Here is an 18,669-nt window from a genome sequence, read left to right as displayed (position 1 = left end):
GAGGGGGGGCCTTAAAGAGACAACAGCTGAAACTAACTGTTTCAGGTAGAGGCTGCAAATCATGCAAAGCTACTCTATAGGTTTTAGAGACTGACGGCATGAAAGGTCAAGATGAGTATGATATGGGATCTTTAAGGAACTTAATTTGTTACTTCAGTGTCACTGTTGAGTCTGTACTACGAAATGTTAGTCTTAGCAAGTGTATTTGTCTTATTACTGGTCAAAAATATCAAATTACTATTAAAATAGGTGACATTCACCTGAGAAGTCCAGAGAAAAATATTATTTCAAGATACTAGGTGTAAGGCCTGTCTGTAATAACTTTAAAACTTTACCAGTGCAGCGCTAAATTTACTGAAGTTTCTTGAAAAAAGACATTAAACCTAATTTAATTTAGGTTAATTTAATTTAAGTAAAATGTAATTGCTGCATTGGCATATAGTTTTACTCATTCAAACCAATTCTTGTCTTATTTTTTTGCTTGTAATAAGAAGTTTGTCTGGACTTGTCATATGAAGGTGGTTTAGCTTAAGTAAAATTGAATATTTTTAGCTTTGAATTACACATATTCTTTTGAATTTTTGCAGTGTATTCAACTGTAGAGTAAAGCGCTAAGTCTCTGCATACTGTAAGCTTAGAAAATAACCACAGAATTATTTCTGTTGGTATTTCATCTGTTTTTATATAAGTGGATTATTGGTTGCTCAATCCCCGGCTCATGTGATCGACAACTCATTTGACCTCAAGCAACACCGGGCAAACAGCCCCACAACTTGTAACGAGTTTGTTTGTTTCTGTAATAATTGGTAAAATTGAGGTAAAATGAGCAATGCTTGGGATGATAGAGCATTTAATCAGGGTTAATTGTAACCTGGCGTTGGATATACCCTGCTCAAGAAGGTGGCAAGGCTCTGCCATTGCACTGCGGCTGTGCGGTCCCCTGCATAATCATTTGTGGTAGTGTGTGCCTGTGTTCTTGCTCTCCAATGATTTTTGATGAATTTCTTCTCTGGGGATCAAAAAAGGATGATCTTATTTGTGTTTTTGGGATGCCTAGAATTACTCCCAAGATAGTAACAAGATGAATGTGTTATGTTTCTTTTTGGAGAAAGTTTTAATTCTCCACTTAAATGACAGCTGAACATGTCTGTCAGTGCACAAACTGTATCACGTTGTTATCCTGCGAGTCACTGATTCACATTTCACTGTTCCCTTGTTTGTTTGGCAGTTCTGGGATCCAGACACAACATTCCTACTGTGAACAGAGTGTTGATCAACTAAAAAGAGGAGACGTTGAACTCTGTGTGCACCCAAGTGAATCTCTGTTGGTGTGTGGGGAGTGGCAGTAAACAGTCAAAGCCCTGCTGTTTACCCGAGTAATGAACAAGTCTGTTACATCCGTAGTTCTAAAACCTTATTTTCCTTAGAGCTGACTTGTATCTAAGAAAAGCTGAGCTCCCCCAGGACCAACACAATAAAGGGATACAATGCTGTCCAAAATTAACATGAATTTAAATTGTTATTATTGATAAAATCCAATCAGAATATCAATCAATTAGTCTCTATCGATATAGCACCAAATCACAACAAATGCCATCTCAAGGCACTTCACAGAAAGAGCAGGTTTTCATACCTACACACTTACAAAAATACCTTTGTGTGTACTTCCCAGTAAGTGTCTTATCATAATTTAAGTTAATGTGTGTCTAATTTTGAACACCTCAGAGCAGACAGAGCCTCATAACCCCAGAGATCTCTTCAGAAATTTAGCACGAGCAAATCATGGAGCAGTTTCCCCCATGAAGCCTTACAGCTGATCTTCTACATGCACACTTGATTGAATGTGTCCATTTGCTTTAGTCTTTCGATGTAACATGAGAAGGAATTTGTTGCTTATTTGTTGACAACATTTTAGTTTTAGTCTTTGTATAAAGTTACCCTTTCAGATGATTTTTAGCTACAATCTTTGTCCTTCAGGTTTCTTTTAGTCATAGAAATGTGCAACTTAAGGTCCATGTTCCCCTCTCACATATTTAAACTCGATGTGATTGAAGAATCAAGACAAGTTAATTTTCCCCTAAAGCTAATTTTCCACTGCCTGGTCTCTGAAATTGGCCTGCAACAGCAAAAAAAAAAAAATGAAAATGTCACCTCCAAAAAACCTCATTTTTCTTGGAAGTAATCATTATATGGTCTGTACTAAAGGTCAAAATCTGTTAAAAACGTTTTGGTTATAAGGGTGAGTTCTGACCCATGTATTGTGTGATTCTCAAGAATTTTGAAATTCAAAGAATACATTTGAAAATGGAATCTACTGTATTTAACTCACGCAATGATGGAGAAACCTTGTGAATTTTTTTAATTTATTTTTGCAATTAGGGAGTCACTGACCAAAGTTAGCCAAAACACCACAGCAGTACAGCCTGCATTGAGTCACAGAGCAGTGAACAAATGACTGCATTTTGACCCGCCTGGTGATTAGCTGTCCGTTTGGGAGGGAGGGAGATTTGCCGCTGCAGGCGTCTGCAGCTGACTTTTCTCGTGCTGCAGACCAAAACTTGCTCCCAGCTCCGTCTCTGGCTGCTCCTACGGCTCTTCATGCCACAGCACGTCAGCGTCAGCTGAGCAGGAGAGAGATCACAGTCTGCTAAAAATGTCCATCCTCAGCTGAAAATAGCAAAATAAATGCTAAATGTATTATCTGCACCTTGTGACCCTGTGAGTTAGTGTCCCCGGCGTTGCCTTTGAAAACATAATTTTTACTTTTCACCCATGCATTTAGCTAATTTTATCATTCTGAGGGTGCACATCATTCAGAAAAACACATTAAATGGTGCACATGTGGAATCACCAGCTTGATTAGTGATTCATCTGGCAAGCATATACAGTGAAGAGATCTTCTTTTTTCTGTCATCTTTCCCTCACTCCAAGATTTTACAAATGCAGATGATTCAGAATCTTTTCATTTTGAAAACTAATTTTCTGCATGCATGGCTGCTGGTTGGGCTATTTAGTTTGAGGGACTGGTGTCAGAGTAGGAATAGATGAAAATGTCGGCATCATCATTGTAGAAAAGGCAGCACGAAAAGAAAGCTAAACACGTGGCAGAGTACACGTGTTAAAGGAGGAATATGGTTTTGTTGTATTGCAGAGTTGCAGTATTGACTGTTTGCTTTGTCAGCACCTGTTATCGCTTCACAGATGGCTGTTAGCCTGCGCCTCAGGTGACACATCATTTCTGGTAGGCAGCTAATGGGAACGAGTGAGGAGTGCTGAGGAAGAAACACAGCAGCCATAAGGTTACAGTTAACAACTTAACCCTTACCTTCAGGCATTGAACTGAACATTTAGCTTTTTACAGTATAGTTTTTTCTGTACAGTTGTCAGATTTGACCAATGACAAAACTCAACACCCATAATATTCACCTTACCGTTAACATCTCAGCTAAACCACCAGAAAATCAACCTCAGAAAGGCAAACGTGACCTGTTGTTTGCACGTTGTTCTCTTTATTACTGTGTGATCTTGTAGTTCTCCTATGATCTTGTAAGGCCGCCAATCTAGCTGCTCATGTCTGCTCCACTCTGTGCCAAACTTTACAAATGGACCCAATGGACGGAGAGAAAAACTGGAACAATGGGCACACAGGTCCTGTGAAATCTTCAGGTTAGGTTTCTTACTTGCTAACCACCTACTTTCCTGGGAGCTCTTGAGCTCTCTTAGGCTCCTCAAGATCGTTGGTTGACAGCCTGCCAGAACAACCCCCCCCCCCCCCCCCCACCGGATTGTTGATGGACGGTTTGCCTCCCCCCACCCCCTTGCTCCCTATCCCTCTTCCTGCATCTTATCCCATCTCTCCCCCTATCCCTTTCCAACCCCGGCGCAGTCTAGGCCTGTGAAGGCTGTTTCGTCATGAGCCGGGGATCCGGCCGAAGATTTCTGCCTTTTAATAAGGCAGTTTTTTTCTTACCACTGTAACTTTTGCTGCTTTGCTAAAGTGCTCATGATGGATAGGCTGGATCTTTGAAACATAACAATAAGTAAGGTCTTTTACCTGCTTTTTGTAACATAACAATGAGTAAGGTCTTTTTACCTGCTTTTTGTAAAGTGTCTTGAGATAACACTTGTAATGAGTCGACGCTATACAAATAAAGATTGATTGATTGATTTATTGATTTATTGACTTGCCTTTGACCCAACCCTTGTCTTGCTCTAATCCTTTTGGTTTCACAACCAAGCAGCAACCTCTGGTGTTGAGCCAAACTGGAAGTGCAAAAAACTCCATTTGACAGCAAAAATAAACATGTTTTAAAACATTGTACAAAAAACCAGTTTTGGATTGAAGTTCTTTGTCTTTATCGGCACACACTGTAGGGTGGGTTATTTTCTTTAATAGTCATTGGTTTTCATTCAGGATAAGAGTTACGCTTAACTGATATGACTGCAAGGGGGCGACACAGCCGACACAGCTCCACCTCTTTGCCTTTTACTAGTGACCAAAACTTAGGCTGAGAAAGCATTTTCAATATGCCCACTCGGAATGGATTGGCTTTAAAGAATAGATGTTTAAGAAATATGTTACATATGGATTCTTTTTTTTTTTTTTTATTGTAGTGGATATCTCCTTTTCAGTTTCAACTGTCGGGAAAACCACTCTGCAATTCCTACTTTGTCGGGTCTGAAGCCGTGTGCGAGCAGTCCTCGATGCTGATCAAAATCTCATTTCATATTTCACTTTCATTGTGCGCTAACCAGTTCTTCTCCTTGTTATTTTTAGCCCAGGCTTTTTACCCTTTCTTTTTTTTCAGCCTCCACTTCCATTGTGCAACAGTCTGAAAAATCAAGCAGTGTTGCATTCTTTCATAGAGCCACGGCAGGAGCATTATCGTTAACGATGAAAAAAGACCTCTTATTTACTTGTCCTGCATTTTCTCCTCACGCTCTTTGTGAGGTCCTTTTGTCCTTGTGTGTCAGCATGTATTTAACATGAGTAGCACCAGGACACATTCTTCTAGTTTACTTCATGATGAAAGTGGTTCTGGCCTGGATTTGAAAAGGAACACATTGGCTTGCTTTCCGAGCCAATGGTCTGCTATTATTAAACACATAGAGGCATGGTACTGCTCCATAATGCAAGCACGCTATACAGTGAATTATGCAACGGCGTCAATGAACAGGCAGTAAAGAGAAACACTCAAGACATTTGTTTAAGGAAAAGGCCATTACTATGCCAGTAGAACTTCTTCTGCATCAGGAAAGAAAAAGTATTTACAGTTAGCATCTGTGTCTTAAGAAGGATATTATAAATAGTGTTTCATTTATAAGGAAAAACAGACCCAGTCACAGTAGACTCAAAGTTTTAAAAGGTAACTTTTCTTTGTCAGGTAAAACAGATGGTTAGTTTTGGATAACCTAGCTAGCTGTTGGTGTGTATGAATGGGAATGAGTGTTTTGTTTTAGTGTGAACCAAATTTGAACACTTTTAAAAAGAGTTAAACAAGTAATGCTAGTTATTTATCCATACTTATCGTTGGGTATAAGGTTACATGAATATTCAACATTTCTTGTACTTTATCATGACCTTTGACCTCTTCCCTGGTTGAAGATAGAATATGCACCTTCAGATTATCATCAATCTCAGTGGCGCTCTGATTGGGTGATTGAAAACTGAGGCAGTCTCTTCGGTTGTATATATACATGGAGGTGTTGTTTTGTTGCCATTATACCTGAAGAAAGTTGGTTAGACCGAGATGGTTTATGATCAAAAAAATGTGTCGGCATAAAGCCAGAAAGTGTGTGTGAGCATAAATGTGTTCAGTCTTATAATTACTGCAAAAGTCCAGTACTGTTAGTATTTTCATGGTGGACTCATAATGTTAAAAAGTTAGTGTAGAACGCTGGGCACTTTTACTCTCACTGGCTGACATATTGCCATGTAATTTCCATATCATATAAAATGTGGCAAGCCCTAGCAACTTCAAGTTACAGCATGTTCGAGTTGTTTATTTAAAAAAAAAAAATAATAATAATCAATGGAAGTTATTTGAGAGTCGAGAGTCGCGGTCAGTTTTTTGCAATAAAGCTCCACAGTATACATACAAACTACATACAGAGAGTTCTGCAGCAGACTCCTCTAGGAGAGCTACAGAAAGTTCCATGTAGGCTAAGACAGGCAGGGCTTATTATCTGTGGTGATACAAAGCAGATTATACATATTGCCATCTAGAAAATTAACATAAAAAAAGCCTATTTATGCAACTATAGTTCTATAGAGAGTCATAAAAATGCTGAAACATCAATTTTCTTCAAGGGAAATCCAGCTATTGGTTCTCAAAAAATAAAATAAAACTGAATAAAGGAGATTATCTTTAGATTTTCACTCTATATGGGTCTTAATACAGTGTTGCATTTGGCTTCTTTCACACCAGTGCACACAGAAATTAATGGTTGAATTTGCCTCAAACAGAGAATGAATGGGGGGGGGTATTCAGGCAGCTGGAGGCTTCAGGGTTAAAAGCTATTTCAAAGCTACTACTATACGTGATGGGTCTCTGTTGTGCCACTCTTTGCCCTTTCAGGCATTTGATTTTATTTTTAGAGCAGGCTCTTTTATTCAGCAGCAGGTTGGTGAGCACCATGGTGGGAAAATGACCACTACTAGAAAGGCCAGTGTTATTTAGATTGACTTCTGACACAGTGATGGTTTAAATGTGATCCCACAAACTCAAACCAAGATTGTGCACAAAAACAGGAAATGAAACAACAAGGCCAAAAAGTATGATTAAACATTATCCTAAACATGCTTTACCATTGCATAAATACTCATAAAAAACATTACCAGTAATAAAACAATAGAATATTCATCCTTGACATTGTTATGAATAAAAAGTGAAAGGAGTTACATTTTCATTTTCATATATTTTATTTATCAGGGGACTGTGTGCAACGACAAGACAAACAACAAAACTCCACCTAACAAAGGACAATAAAGACACACACTCTGACTGAAAACTCAAGCTTTCTGAATAGTAATAAACACTAATTGTTGAAATCTCATACTTTAAGTTTTAAGCACTTCTCATCAATATATATAAGCAATAATTTAAACTCGGACATCCAGACATATGCAGCTTAATCTGTAACCCTATGAAACATGAATTCACATTCCAGTTTATGTTAGCTAACGTAACGTTAGCTCAGCAGCCAAAGGGGGAGACTAAGAGCTGTTGACAGGATAATTTAAAGATGAAAGATTAAGCTTTAGACAGCATATGCAATTTATGTAAAGGGTTTTTTTAGTTTTCAAAAGTGAAAATTGCAAAACAAAGTCATGGTAAATTGTTCCAATAATGTAGCTATAAACTAATACGATATTTATGATAATTTGTCTGGATTACAAGCTACAGATTGTCACTTCTTTGGAGTTTAATGAACTACTGAAATGTATTTGTCAGTGGAACAGCTAGGTGAATTAAAAAGTTATATCTTTTCATTGTTTTTATTATTAAATGTAGATAGACGGTAGCTTTATCCCGTAAGCTTTGATATTCACAAGTCAAACATATGCTAAAAGTCCAGTGATTCCTGTGGTATTGGTCCCCTCGCAGGAGAAATTCCCTTTCATCTACCGTTTCCAAACCGAGATCAGAGCACATCAGACAGCTATTGAGGCGGAAACCCTGCAGCTTCTGGATATTCAGTTGTGTTCAAGGACACTTTCTGCAGGGCTAATGCTGGCCATAAACCCAGGGCTCGTGCTGCATTCACATCTTGTCAGGTTTATCGTGAATATGACCCACCAACTGGGAAAAAACACAGTGCCTGCCAGCCCTCTAGTGACAAGCACAATTGGAAGCTGTGGGAATATTGTGTAACTTCAGTATGTCCCTGTTGGAGACATGAACTGGATAACTGTGTCAACAATAATGGCTGTTAGCTGTCTGAGAGACTTGCGTTCTCAGAGCCAGTTTACTTGTAATAAATATGATTTAATCTTCTGTGCTTAATGTCTGCTCTCTGTAGGATGGACCAAGTTTGCACGGCTAACAAGAGCGCTCACCAACAACCGCAACACGCTGCAGCAGCTGGCGCCCATCAGCAAACCTGAAGTCAGCCATAAACAGTCCAGACTGGCAGAGGTGAGTGCACACACACACACACCAGTACCCCTACTACACAGCTACAAAACCAGGATACTCAAGTCCATGTAAAGACACTCACTGTGTAACATAACCTAACCTCACAGCATTCTGACATAAGCTAACAAAGCATGATGCAGAACTTTAGCTAATATACTAGAAATCCAACATTACCGTACAATAAGATATGAAGCATAAAATAAGCGGAGGATGTAGAAACACAACCTTATCTTACAAGGTAGGTAAAAGTAAACAACACAAAATAAAGGTATTAGCAAACCAACAAAAGCTAACAAGCTATGTGTATTAGTTAAGCTGACAACAGCATCAGATAAAAAGAAGGCACCAATCATATGCAGGTTCGAAGCTAACATGCCCTGCCATTGTCTGACAGCTCATTATCTGAAATCCTACTAGTCCGTATAATTTCCCAATGGACTGACGGCCCGTTATCCCAACACAAAAAGCTATTATTCCAAAAGCCCAATAGGTTAAAAAATGAATAAAATAAAGCAAAGCCTCATTGCTCATACTCCCCGTAGGACTAGTTGTTTGCTCAGTGAGTTCAGTCCCTGTCCATGGTGCTGAATCAGCTGGGACTAGCTCCAGACCAAAACATGCTGCGAAGTCTCTCTCTCTTTTACATGCACACACAGACTTGTTCTTCATCATCTGACAGCAGCCATTAGGATATTTTTGTAATAATAGTAATGGGCTTTTTACTAACTAATATCGATCTTATATTAGCTCCTACTAACTGTATTAGCTTGTTAGCAGGTCTTAAATCATTTCTACCTTCAGTTTAAGTACATTTTAGCTCTTTTTCTCCAATGAGTTTCCAAAACATTCTCTCCTATCAAGGAAGCCTCTGTACACTAACAGACCACAGATGTTTTTAATTATTCTGGCTGATTATACCAGGACAGGTTGTAAATGGGTGGAGCTGAGCTAGTAAGAATTTATGACATCATACATTCTAAGCACCATCAAGGAAGATAGACAAGTCATCAAGTCCCGCCTCCAAAACAGGTTCTTCAGAATTACCAGGGTAGTGGACCGGACAATTAAACAAACTTGACAACACTTCCATATTCCCTAGAAGAGGTCACCTGTATGGGTGCACAAAGACTGCAAGGGTCTTTAAGTGTATTTTTACATGAATGACTACCTAAGGCCCTGTGTCCACCTAGCGCTTTATCAGTTGTTTTCAATAGGTAGAGAGCATTCACAGCAGAAATCAGCTGCCTGGATGACAAGCAAAGCGCCAAGCGTCTTTTTTTTTTTTTTTTACAAGCGCTCTGCCGTTTTTTGTGCGGCTGCTCCGAGCGCTCACTTTTCAGAAAGGCACTGTTGACGTCACGGGCTCTCTTTTCAAAATGTATGATATTCCCTGTAGTAAGGCCTCCTACGGATAGTATCTTGTACTCGCATCCTCTTTGCTCCGTGTCTGCTGGGTTTAAAAACGATCTCAAATGTAAAACATACAGTAAAAAGTAACGGAGCTGTGTCGGTCATACAGCCCACTGTCAACAGACTTTTGTCACAGAGTCTGGAGGGACGTGTCGCTTTTCTTCTCAGCGCACAAACGCTACCTGCAAACACTCCCGGGGCGTACAGCCACCGCTTTTCTGCCCGGAAATAACGCTAGGTGGGCACGGGGCCTAATTCAGCTGATAGTTAAATTAAACAGGAAGAGGAAACAGAAAGTAACTACATTGGAAGTTTGTACCACACATCTCTTATATGCCAACATAGCAGCTCTCTGCTCTTTACATTATTTCTGCACAAATAAACCCTCTTATAAAACATTAAGTACCACATTCAATCCATTTGACTAATGGTGAAGTAAAGCAACCACATATCAGACAAATGTATTAATAGATTTACAAAAGCACGGGAGCATGTTGTACTTTGTCACACACAGCCGACCACGCCCTTAATAGGTCCGCCCTCCCTGACTTACTCTACAATCTCATGCTAACTTCCCTGCAGCTGTTTTACTTAACCAGTGGTGTGGGAAAGGGTGTCATTAATATTTCATTTTTGGGTGGGGAGAAAAAGAAGGGTGCTGTGTGGGCACTCCCATTGATTGTGACTGCTGCTCGAAGTTTAGCTAAATTGATTTCGTAGTGTGGGGAGAAGATGGCTCAATGTCGTCTTTCACCATCACTCACCTACCTGTTTTATTCATGAGGGTTTGAGTGAGGTGTATCATCTTTAATCAGAATTTGTTTGAGTTTCAACCCCTCTTAGCACACGAGGGCGCAAAGCTTTGTGGGTTTTTAGCAAAAGTGTTACTTTCAGGGTGGTTTAAAGGTGATGAGGGAAGGGGGAGGACTGAGAGGAGAGAAGTGGGAGGAAGGGGGAGGACAGAGGATTGAATGGAAGAGGAGCAGATATGAAATGAGCAATGAAATGAGAGAGGGTAAAGGGCAAAGAGAGGTAGCTGAATAAGAGGGAAGGGAAGTAATGAATTAAGTTTGGAAGAAGAGGGAACCAAGAATTTAAAAGGGAGGAGGGAAGAGAAGGACAGAAGGAAAGGATTAACCCCTCAAGAGAGAAATGTGAGAGATACAACATAGCTGGATTTTGGAAAATAGTACTTTTTAAGGGGTGTGCCCATACTTACAGTCAAAAACTGTTGCTCCAATGAACATTTACAAGCCTTATTATGAATGAACATTTAAAAGCCTAGTAGTTCAAGTATTTTTATACGACTAATACTTTATTTACATACCGAAAAAAATTATTATGACCGTGTCCATTATTGAATTGATAGGAATAACAAGCCACACTCTCAGAGGAAACAATAATAACAGACAACATGCTTCCTTTAAGATATTAGAATGTATCAGCTTATACTGCTTTTAACACATTTTCTCAAAAGCAAAATGCATTTGAAGTAAAAACTTCAAAATTCACAAGTGGGGGTATAACCTAACGTAGTTCTTGTGATTTAACAAAACGCCAACATCTCTTCAGCTTGTGTTAACCACAGACCTTATTTCAGGCGTCTAACCACAAACCCATTCAAAATCCCCATTGACTTCTAAACGTTAGACCCCACGGCGCTCAAATTTTGACTTACTTCCGGGTTTTAGGACTCATTCCTGTGGCGCTGTATAGTCTAGTAATATTTAGTTGAATGTATGTTACTTGTCTGTTGAAAAAGTTATGATGAATTTCTACTGATAGCTTGTTTAGAGTGTCAACAGACGGACTATCAAAATAAAGTGTTACCCAAATAAGTCTTTGATTGTTAAGAAGTCAGTTGCTTGTTTTTGCTGGCAAAGTATTTTTTTTCACATGGGTCAAATATTTGAAAGAATGTATAACACTTCTTATTTGGTGGGAGGAAGTTGCAAGCTGTTGAGTGAGCTATGATCCAACGAAGTGACTAACAGAAACTAAAGTTCTTGTCTTACTTTGGCTCTCTGTTAGTGAGTATGTTGTGCAGACAAAATGCTGGGGGGAAAGATTGAGAAGACAGAAGTATCCAGAAGAGAAAGCTATCTGGTAGGAAAGAAGAGAGAGGAGCTAAGGAGAGTAATGTTGGCAGGGGAGGAAGGAAGAGGGAAAACACATAATCAGTCACAAGCTAATACACCCTCTTTGCCATTTTCCCAGCCTGAGTTGCATAATGTTCTGAGCATGCTCACTGGAGGTTGCAGGTGATACATCTGCTCTGCAGTCTGAAAGGGACAGCTGGCTTCTTCTGTCGAGGACGCTGTCGAGTGTCAAATAAGCAGGGATGTTTTATTTTCTCCCCATGATGCCCCTGGGCTGCTAATTGGCAGTAGCATTTTAAAGAGGCAGTGCTGCTGTTGACCTCGGTCTGTTTGAGTGGCAGCTTTGATGATAAGGTTCAGATCGGATGAAGGCTGGTGTGAATAAAGCCTGCTGTTGATCCTCTGTGCGACTTAACATCTCACTCTGTCCGACTGTGTGGACAAATTAGGCTGACCAAGGCCATCGGAGCGGTGCTAGCGCAGCTACTGTTGGCCAAACTTGGCAAACCAAACTACATTGTTTACCAGCTGACAATTTTGGATAAATTGTTCTAAATTTGTATAGCATCATGCAGCAGTTTATGTGAACCATGTACTGTAGCACCTTAATTGATTTCAGTAGGAGTCAGAGTAATTTAATCATATTCATAATTATCAATAGGAGCAGTAGCTCAATATTAAAGTGATGAACACTTCAGCAGAAGTGGCAATAACATTTAAATATTATCATATATATTATCATCATTATTATTTTTATTATAACTTCCCAAAGCAGTCATAAAAGCTGTCATTTGAGCAGTTATCTTAAATATATTATGGAGTAATTTTTCTATTGAACCGCAGGAAGCGTTATGATTAGTACTATTTATGGGAAACTATAATCGTTTATTATATATTTTGCTCTGAAGACAGTATAACAGCTCATCTCCGTAGCGGCTGGATACGAACAGAACAATGTGCCGTTTAGTGTGAAACGAGTTGAATGGCGGATGCGTGATCACCGCAGATAAAATCAAACTGCTGTGTGTTAATGTAGTCTGAGCTCTGCAGAGGAGGCCGAGCTCGGCAGGGGACATCATCATCACGCTGCAATCAAATTATGGCTGCTTTTTTGTCTCTTTTTTGGCAAACTCTCATTCTCCCTCTCATCTGAATGTTTTTTTTCTCCTTTCTGTCCTCAACATTCCTTTTACTTTTCACATACCAAATGTATTCATTATGCTGTTTTGTCACAGCGAGCTTCAGGGAGCAGCAAAAATGTGAGAACAGATAAAAATTGCGAACATTGACTTGATTTACTCTCCTTGCTTTTTGTCCATCTCTCTTAAGACAGAATAAAACGTTTTTGCTATTTGTTTTCCTCCTTAAACTTTGTCATCGGTTGAATTACTTTGTGTTCATCCCTTTGTCTTTTAATCCTGGGAGACACAAATCTGCTGTTCGTTTAGTCGAAAAGATTTTAAGAATAAATGTGAAAAGAACTTTCTCTGACTGTAAGAAAACATTGCTGGTTCATTAGAAATATCATAAAGCAGACTGACAAAACCTGCCTCATCATCCAACTACAACTCATATTTGAATGTATCAATGGATCTCCCTGTTATCTTGCTCTTCATTCAAAACATGGAAGCAACTGCCTTTCTTTTTCTACTTTTTTCTGTTTTACTTTAATGTGTGTGTGCCCTGGGAGGAATTTTTCTGAGGGAAAGTTTCCTGAAAATGCAGAGATTATATTGGAAAAAAAGAGAAGCGTTTTATAATGTAACATATTTAAAAAAAAAAATCCATCTTTGAGCTTAACGCTCTTTTTTCTTTAGAGGGTTGCAGGGGGGCTGGACTTGGACTCAGCCGTCATTGGGCAGGTCACCTGTCACTCAGCGCTGAAACAAAGAGAAGGAAAAAAAACTGACAGGCTCACATTCACACCCAGAGGCAATTTCACTCCACGCTGAAAAGTCCCTACAAGCTTGCCGGTCTTTAACAGCTCCAGTGCGTGACCAACTCCTGCTGTCAATGGGCAAGAACCATACTCAGTCAGACTCCTTGTTGCCTTTCACACTCACACCTAGAGGGAATTCGGAGCATTCAAAACATGCATTCCAAAACTGTGAATGAACCTTCATAAAAAAGTGAATTTTAATGATTTAAATTTCAGGAAACAGTTCAATGTAGAAAGGAGCATTTATATTATGATGTTTCTATGTTTTTATTTAAAAGGTATTTTGCATGCGCTAAACACTTGATAAAACAAGTTCAATAAGTATTTATTTATTTGCAAATCATTAAAAGAGGTTGAAACACGACATGTTCTTAAAGAAAGAAATTTAAACAGGGTTTCAGAAGAAGAATGAAATACATAAAAAGACAGATGATGCCTGAAAGAAGTAAACGAGATTCAAATGTTGGCAGGATGAAGTGCAGTAATGGGCTTTTAAAGAATTAATCTTAATGATGGTTCTGACTTGGCAGCTTAAGGCAGGCAGGCCTGTGGTCTGTCTAAAAATCAACATGATACTCAGTTTTACAGTGAATCTGCAAATGAAGCAGCGACAGTAATTGATCACTTTGTTAAATTGAATTCTTTTCTAATGCTGATTCTTTTGATGACCTTTTTTTTTTGTTGAGTAAATGCATTTAGTTTAAGGGAACCTAAAGGAAAGATGACTTAACGCTTGGTGCTCTGTCTCATCACCAGGTCTTACAGCTGAACTCAGACATCCTCCCGCAGTACAAGCAGGAGGCCCCCAAGACTCCTCCCCACATTATCCTTCACTACTGCACCTTCAAGACCACCTGGGACTGGGTGATCCTCATCCTCACCTTCTACACGGCCATCATGGTGCCCTACAACGTCTCCTTCAAGACCAAACAGAACAACATCGTGTGGCTGGTGCTGGACAGTGTGGTGGACGTCATCTTCCTGGTGGACATCGTCCTCAACTTCCACACCACCTTCGTGGGGCCAGGCGGAGAGGTCATCTCTGACCCCAAGCTCATCCGCATGAACTACCTGAAGACCTGGTTTGTCATCGACCTGCTGTCCTGCCTGCCCTATGACATCATCAATGCCTTCGAGAACGTGGATGAGGTACGGTTGGGTTTTTCATATTTTCTATTTTAGTTGTGAGTGTATTTAAGTTTTAAGGGAGGTAATGCAAGGGATTATTGCGTCTACTGGCTACCCAGTAAACCCAATGTGGAAAAGCTATAGCTATAGCAGTCTGTTTTTTTTATATATTAAGACTGTTGCAGTGTTGTATTACTCATACTGTGATAACAATGAAAATGTGATTCATGCAGCCCTACCCAACTGTAAACATACTGTGAATTAATTTAAAGGAAATTCTGGCTTCTTTGGTTTTTCACCCACACAGTCTGTAAATAACTATTTATATAGGCTATGAATGAACAGTCAGTTGTTTGGTTGGCCGTAGGAATTCATTGAAGGTTTACAAGGGGGCTGTATGTTTGCAAATGACCATGGAACTGCTAAAATCCTTTTATTTAGCTTGCTTGCATCCTAAAATGTAACGGGTTATACTAGTTTCTGTTACCACCTCTGAGTTTTCTGTTCCAACAAATTGCATATCTGCCATGAGAGTAGTAAACACAGCTGTTTGAAGTTGAGCTGTTGAGTAAAACTAGGATAGTTGTAGTGAGATGTTGGGCTTTACAGTCCTATACTCTGTCACATACTTACAAATAACATGTGTTTCTTCACCCACTGTTTTACTGGCAAGCTTGATTGGTACTAAGCTTGGGTAAGGGGTGGAATCCAACATTGTTGGAAATGGGATCGAGCCAATTACAACAGATGATTTGTCCTTTACTGAGACATCCTCAGACCCCTTCCTACAATTGACTGGACAAACTGACAACTGTGTTTTTAAACCACCAGTCTAAAAAACACAGCAACAGCTCTTTAAACAAGCATCTATAGAGAAATAATTAAACAGATAGTTTCTAATTGAATCCAAGGCAGATTATAGGTCACAACTCTACAGAATTAACAGTGTGTTATATCCAGATTGCCTGGATTACAGTAAGTAGTCTCAGGAGGTGATGATTCATCATGTCATTATGTTAACTGCTTCCTGCAGTTTGCTGATTGTCCAGCTTCCAGCTGCTGGCCTCAGCTGAGTCTCAGTGGATGTCTGTGACCCCATTTAGCCCTGGTGTTAACATGTGACAGCTTATCTGGACCAAGAAAAAGTCAGGTGGACAAGGTGGAAATGCATGCAGAATGAATTTAGATTGGCAAGACGTCATCTGGTCTGACTCGCATTTTGATCACATAGACGTTAAAGAATTCTGTAGAGTGTGGCCACATTTTTCAAAGCCCCTTTAAGGAGTTTTTAACTGGCTTTTGAAATAGACTAAAAATAGTTGTGGTGCTTCTTAATGACTTACAAAAACAAATGGGACCATCAGCATCAAGATTGTCTGTATCTATAGTATCATTTTTAATGGTTCTAACTGCTGGCGTAAGGTAAGTGTTAGACGACTACACTGAAAAAAACAAAAACCTTTTTGACATTTGCTAGGATGCGCTAGGATAATAATTTGTTGTCTGTAAACACTTCCTATGCATGAAGTGGAAAACATCAACAAAGCGATACGATGTATTGCTCTGATAGGGGCTGCCAAAATCACTAAAACCTCATAGGAGCTGTAAGGGGCAACAAACATGTGATTTTGAATGTCCCCTTTGTTAATGAAAAACAGGTAACCAGAATTCAGACAACAAGAATGCTATCTAATTTCATCTAATACCGATTGAACTTCAAAGGTCTTTAATCTGATGCTAGTATCCATATAAGATATACAGATGACGGGCCCTTTTAATATAATGTGTTGATAAGGGCCTTTAGTGCATTTAAAAGAAGAAAGAAGCCTGTCTCTGTGTGTTATGGAATACAAAACATCTGGGACGGAGATTTGGTTGGGTGACAAGAGAAAGGAGAAAAGATAATGGTGATGGGATGGAAATCTATTTTGATCCGCAGAAAAAGGAGAGAAGTCCTGGTAGATGAATTAGAGAAGTGCCTTTTGAGTTAGAGATATGTAGAAGATTGGGGTGTTCCTATGGGAGTTGCAGGGATGCTGTGCAAGTGGCAAACTGATAGCGTTTTTTTTCTTGTGTTTCTTTGGAATTGGCTTGGAATGACGGTTGTTTAGTCAATTGCTTTGGTTGGGCTTGAAACATCTGGATGACTAATGGACAGATGGTCATAAAATTCTGTTAAGAAATTCATGGTCAATGGTGTTTGAGTTTGTTTGGGCCTTAGGCAAAACATTTTACAAGGGGCCTCTCCAACCAGCATACATCCCCCATTACGATTTAAATAATGTGACACCAACCAAAAAAAAAAGATTTTATTTTTATTAGTATTATTTTAAAAGAACAACCACCATGATGTAAAGAGAGCGGAATTTATGTTCAAGTGTCTCTCCCACATTTTAAGGACTGGCAACATTTAGTCATTTACTATTCTATTTGTGTGTGCGGTCAGATGGGGCCCCCGTAGGGAGGTTTCCAACTGTCATTGCAAACTCTGCACATTTTGAGACATTGCTGTGGTTTTCATGTTTTCAGCCCTTGGGGGGCCCCCTACTGTCCTGGGACCCAAGCAGTCACCTGCTTTGCCTGTTGACAAGCCGCGCCTCTGTTCATGCTGTTCAGACGATGCATTCAGATGATTTTGGTAATATATTTTGTTTCCATTAGGGACAACCGTGGGACAAATAGCTTAAACTATGATTAAAATGCCTCCGAACATTAGATGGACTGCTATAAAATGTGATACAGAAAGTAAGTTTTCCTCAAGAGTAATGAAATACCTTAAGCAATTGTCAAAAAAGAAGCTGCTAGAAGCTGCTGCTTGGTCCAACTTAATTCCAATTAATACTTTGATGTATGTCAAAAGACCAGCTAAACTATTGGCATTCCCATTGGCTTCATCCATACAGTACTACGCATTGTTGCTAATCCTATTCTTCCATTATATGGGAAGCATAGTTAAACTTAATCTACTAAACAATTAACTGATATTTTAAGCCTGGCCCTGACTCGCTCCAAGCATTACTTGAGCGAAAGTTCTGACTCACAAAGCTGGTAATGCGACTGTTTGTCTCGTTGGGCTGTGCGACACAACAGCAGGTTCTATTTTTAGTAAATAAGCTCATAAAGCTTCTTGATTAATTATTGATGGTGTACTGCTTTTTATTCAGGCTGAGATAATGAACGACAGCTTGCTTGTGAAGTGCTGAGAAATAGTAATCGCTAACATTCCATCAGTCTTCCTGTCCAGGCCCTGTTTGTGTAGATTTGAAATTCATTATTGAGATTCACATGATTATTCCTGGTCCTCATTTTATTCTACTGTCTCTCTAAACCTTGACCCCCATGACAAAAGCCAATGTTGAGGAATGTGTCGTGGTCTAGGAGAGTAAAATGCTAAGGGCCGTTTGTATTCTGATCTAGATTTTTAACTGTGGAGGAGAAATCTAATACCACTGCTTTTTCTAATAAGCCCTGAAAGAGCACATTGATTTAGAGAGGTTTGGTTGTCTTTAAGCAGTTTAAGAAAAGGTATATAGTTACCACCTCTGGGGTTTCAGTTTTTTTAGATCATGACCCTGCTGTTTGAATTCTGGGAGAGGTCTGCGAGGGATCAAGCTGCCTCTCAGTGATTTTCACGCCCATTTACACCCGTCAGATATCGAAGAGTTATATCAATATGGCCTGAAGTCCATTAAAGGTGCTTTTCCACTTGATTTCCTGCTGAATTAATTAGACCTCAGCCTGAGGGGAAGGACCGGCCTGTTGAGTCCAAAATAAGGGGGGAAAAGAACAAACGCTGTCTGGTCGTGTTGTACTCATGCGTTCTCTGTTTTTCATGTTTGAATATTTAATCTTTTCATGTGTGGGTAAATAAAGCAGACGTGTGTGCATGCACATGCTTATGAACACATGGTGTGGGTATGTGCCTGTGCACCGGCAGGCTTTATTGTGTTCTTGT

General features: G+C 39.5%; 1 protein-coding gene across 1 annotated transcript in view; it reads left to right on the top strand.

Annotated features, from left to right (window-relative positions):
- Positions 1–18,669, top strand: part of kcnh5b (potassium voltage-gated channel, subfamily H (eag-related), member 5b) — a 140,540-nt gene that overhangs the window by 16,561 nt on the left and 105,310 nt on the right. The window contains exons 5-6 of the mRNA XM_020627666.3: positions 8,023–8,138; positions 14,343–14,735. Coding sequence (XP_020483322.1) covers positions 8,023–8,138; positions 14,343–14,735 — 509 coding nt within the window. The remainder of the gene's footprint in view (positions 1–8,022; positions 8,139–14,342; positions 14,736–18,669) is intronic.

Source organism: Labrus bergylta, chromosome 18 (genome assembly GCF_963930695.1).
Source record: "Labrus bergylta chromosome 18, fLabBer1.1, whole genome shotgun sequence".
Classification (NCBI taxonomy): domain Eukaryota; kingdom Metazoa; phylum Chordata; class Actinopteri; order Labriformes; family Labridae; genus Labrus; species Labrus bergylta.
Note: the sequence above shows the minus strand (reverse complement) of the source record. Positions and strands in the feature narration are given on the sequence as shown.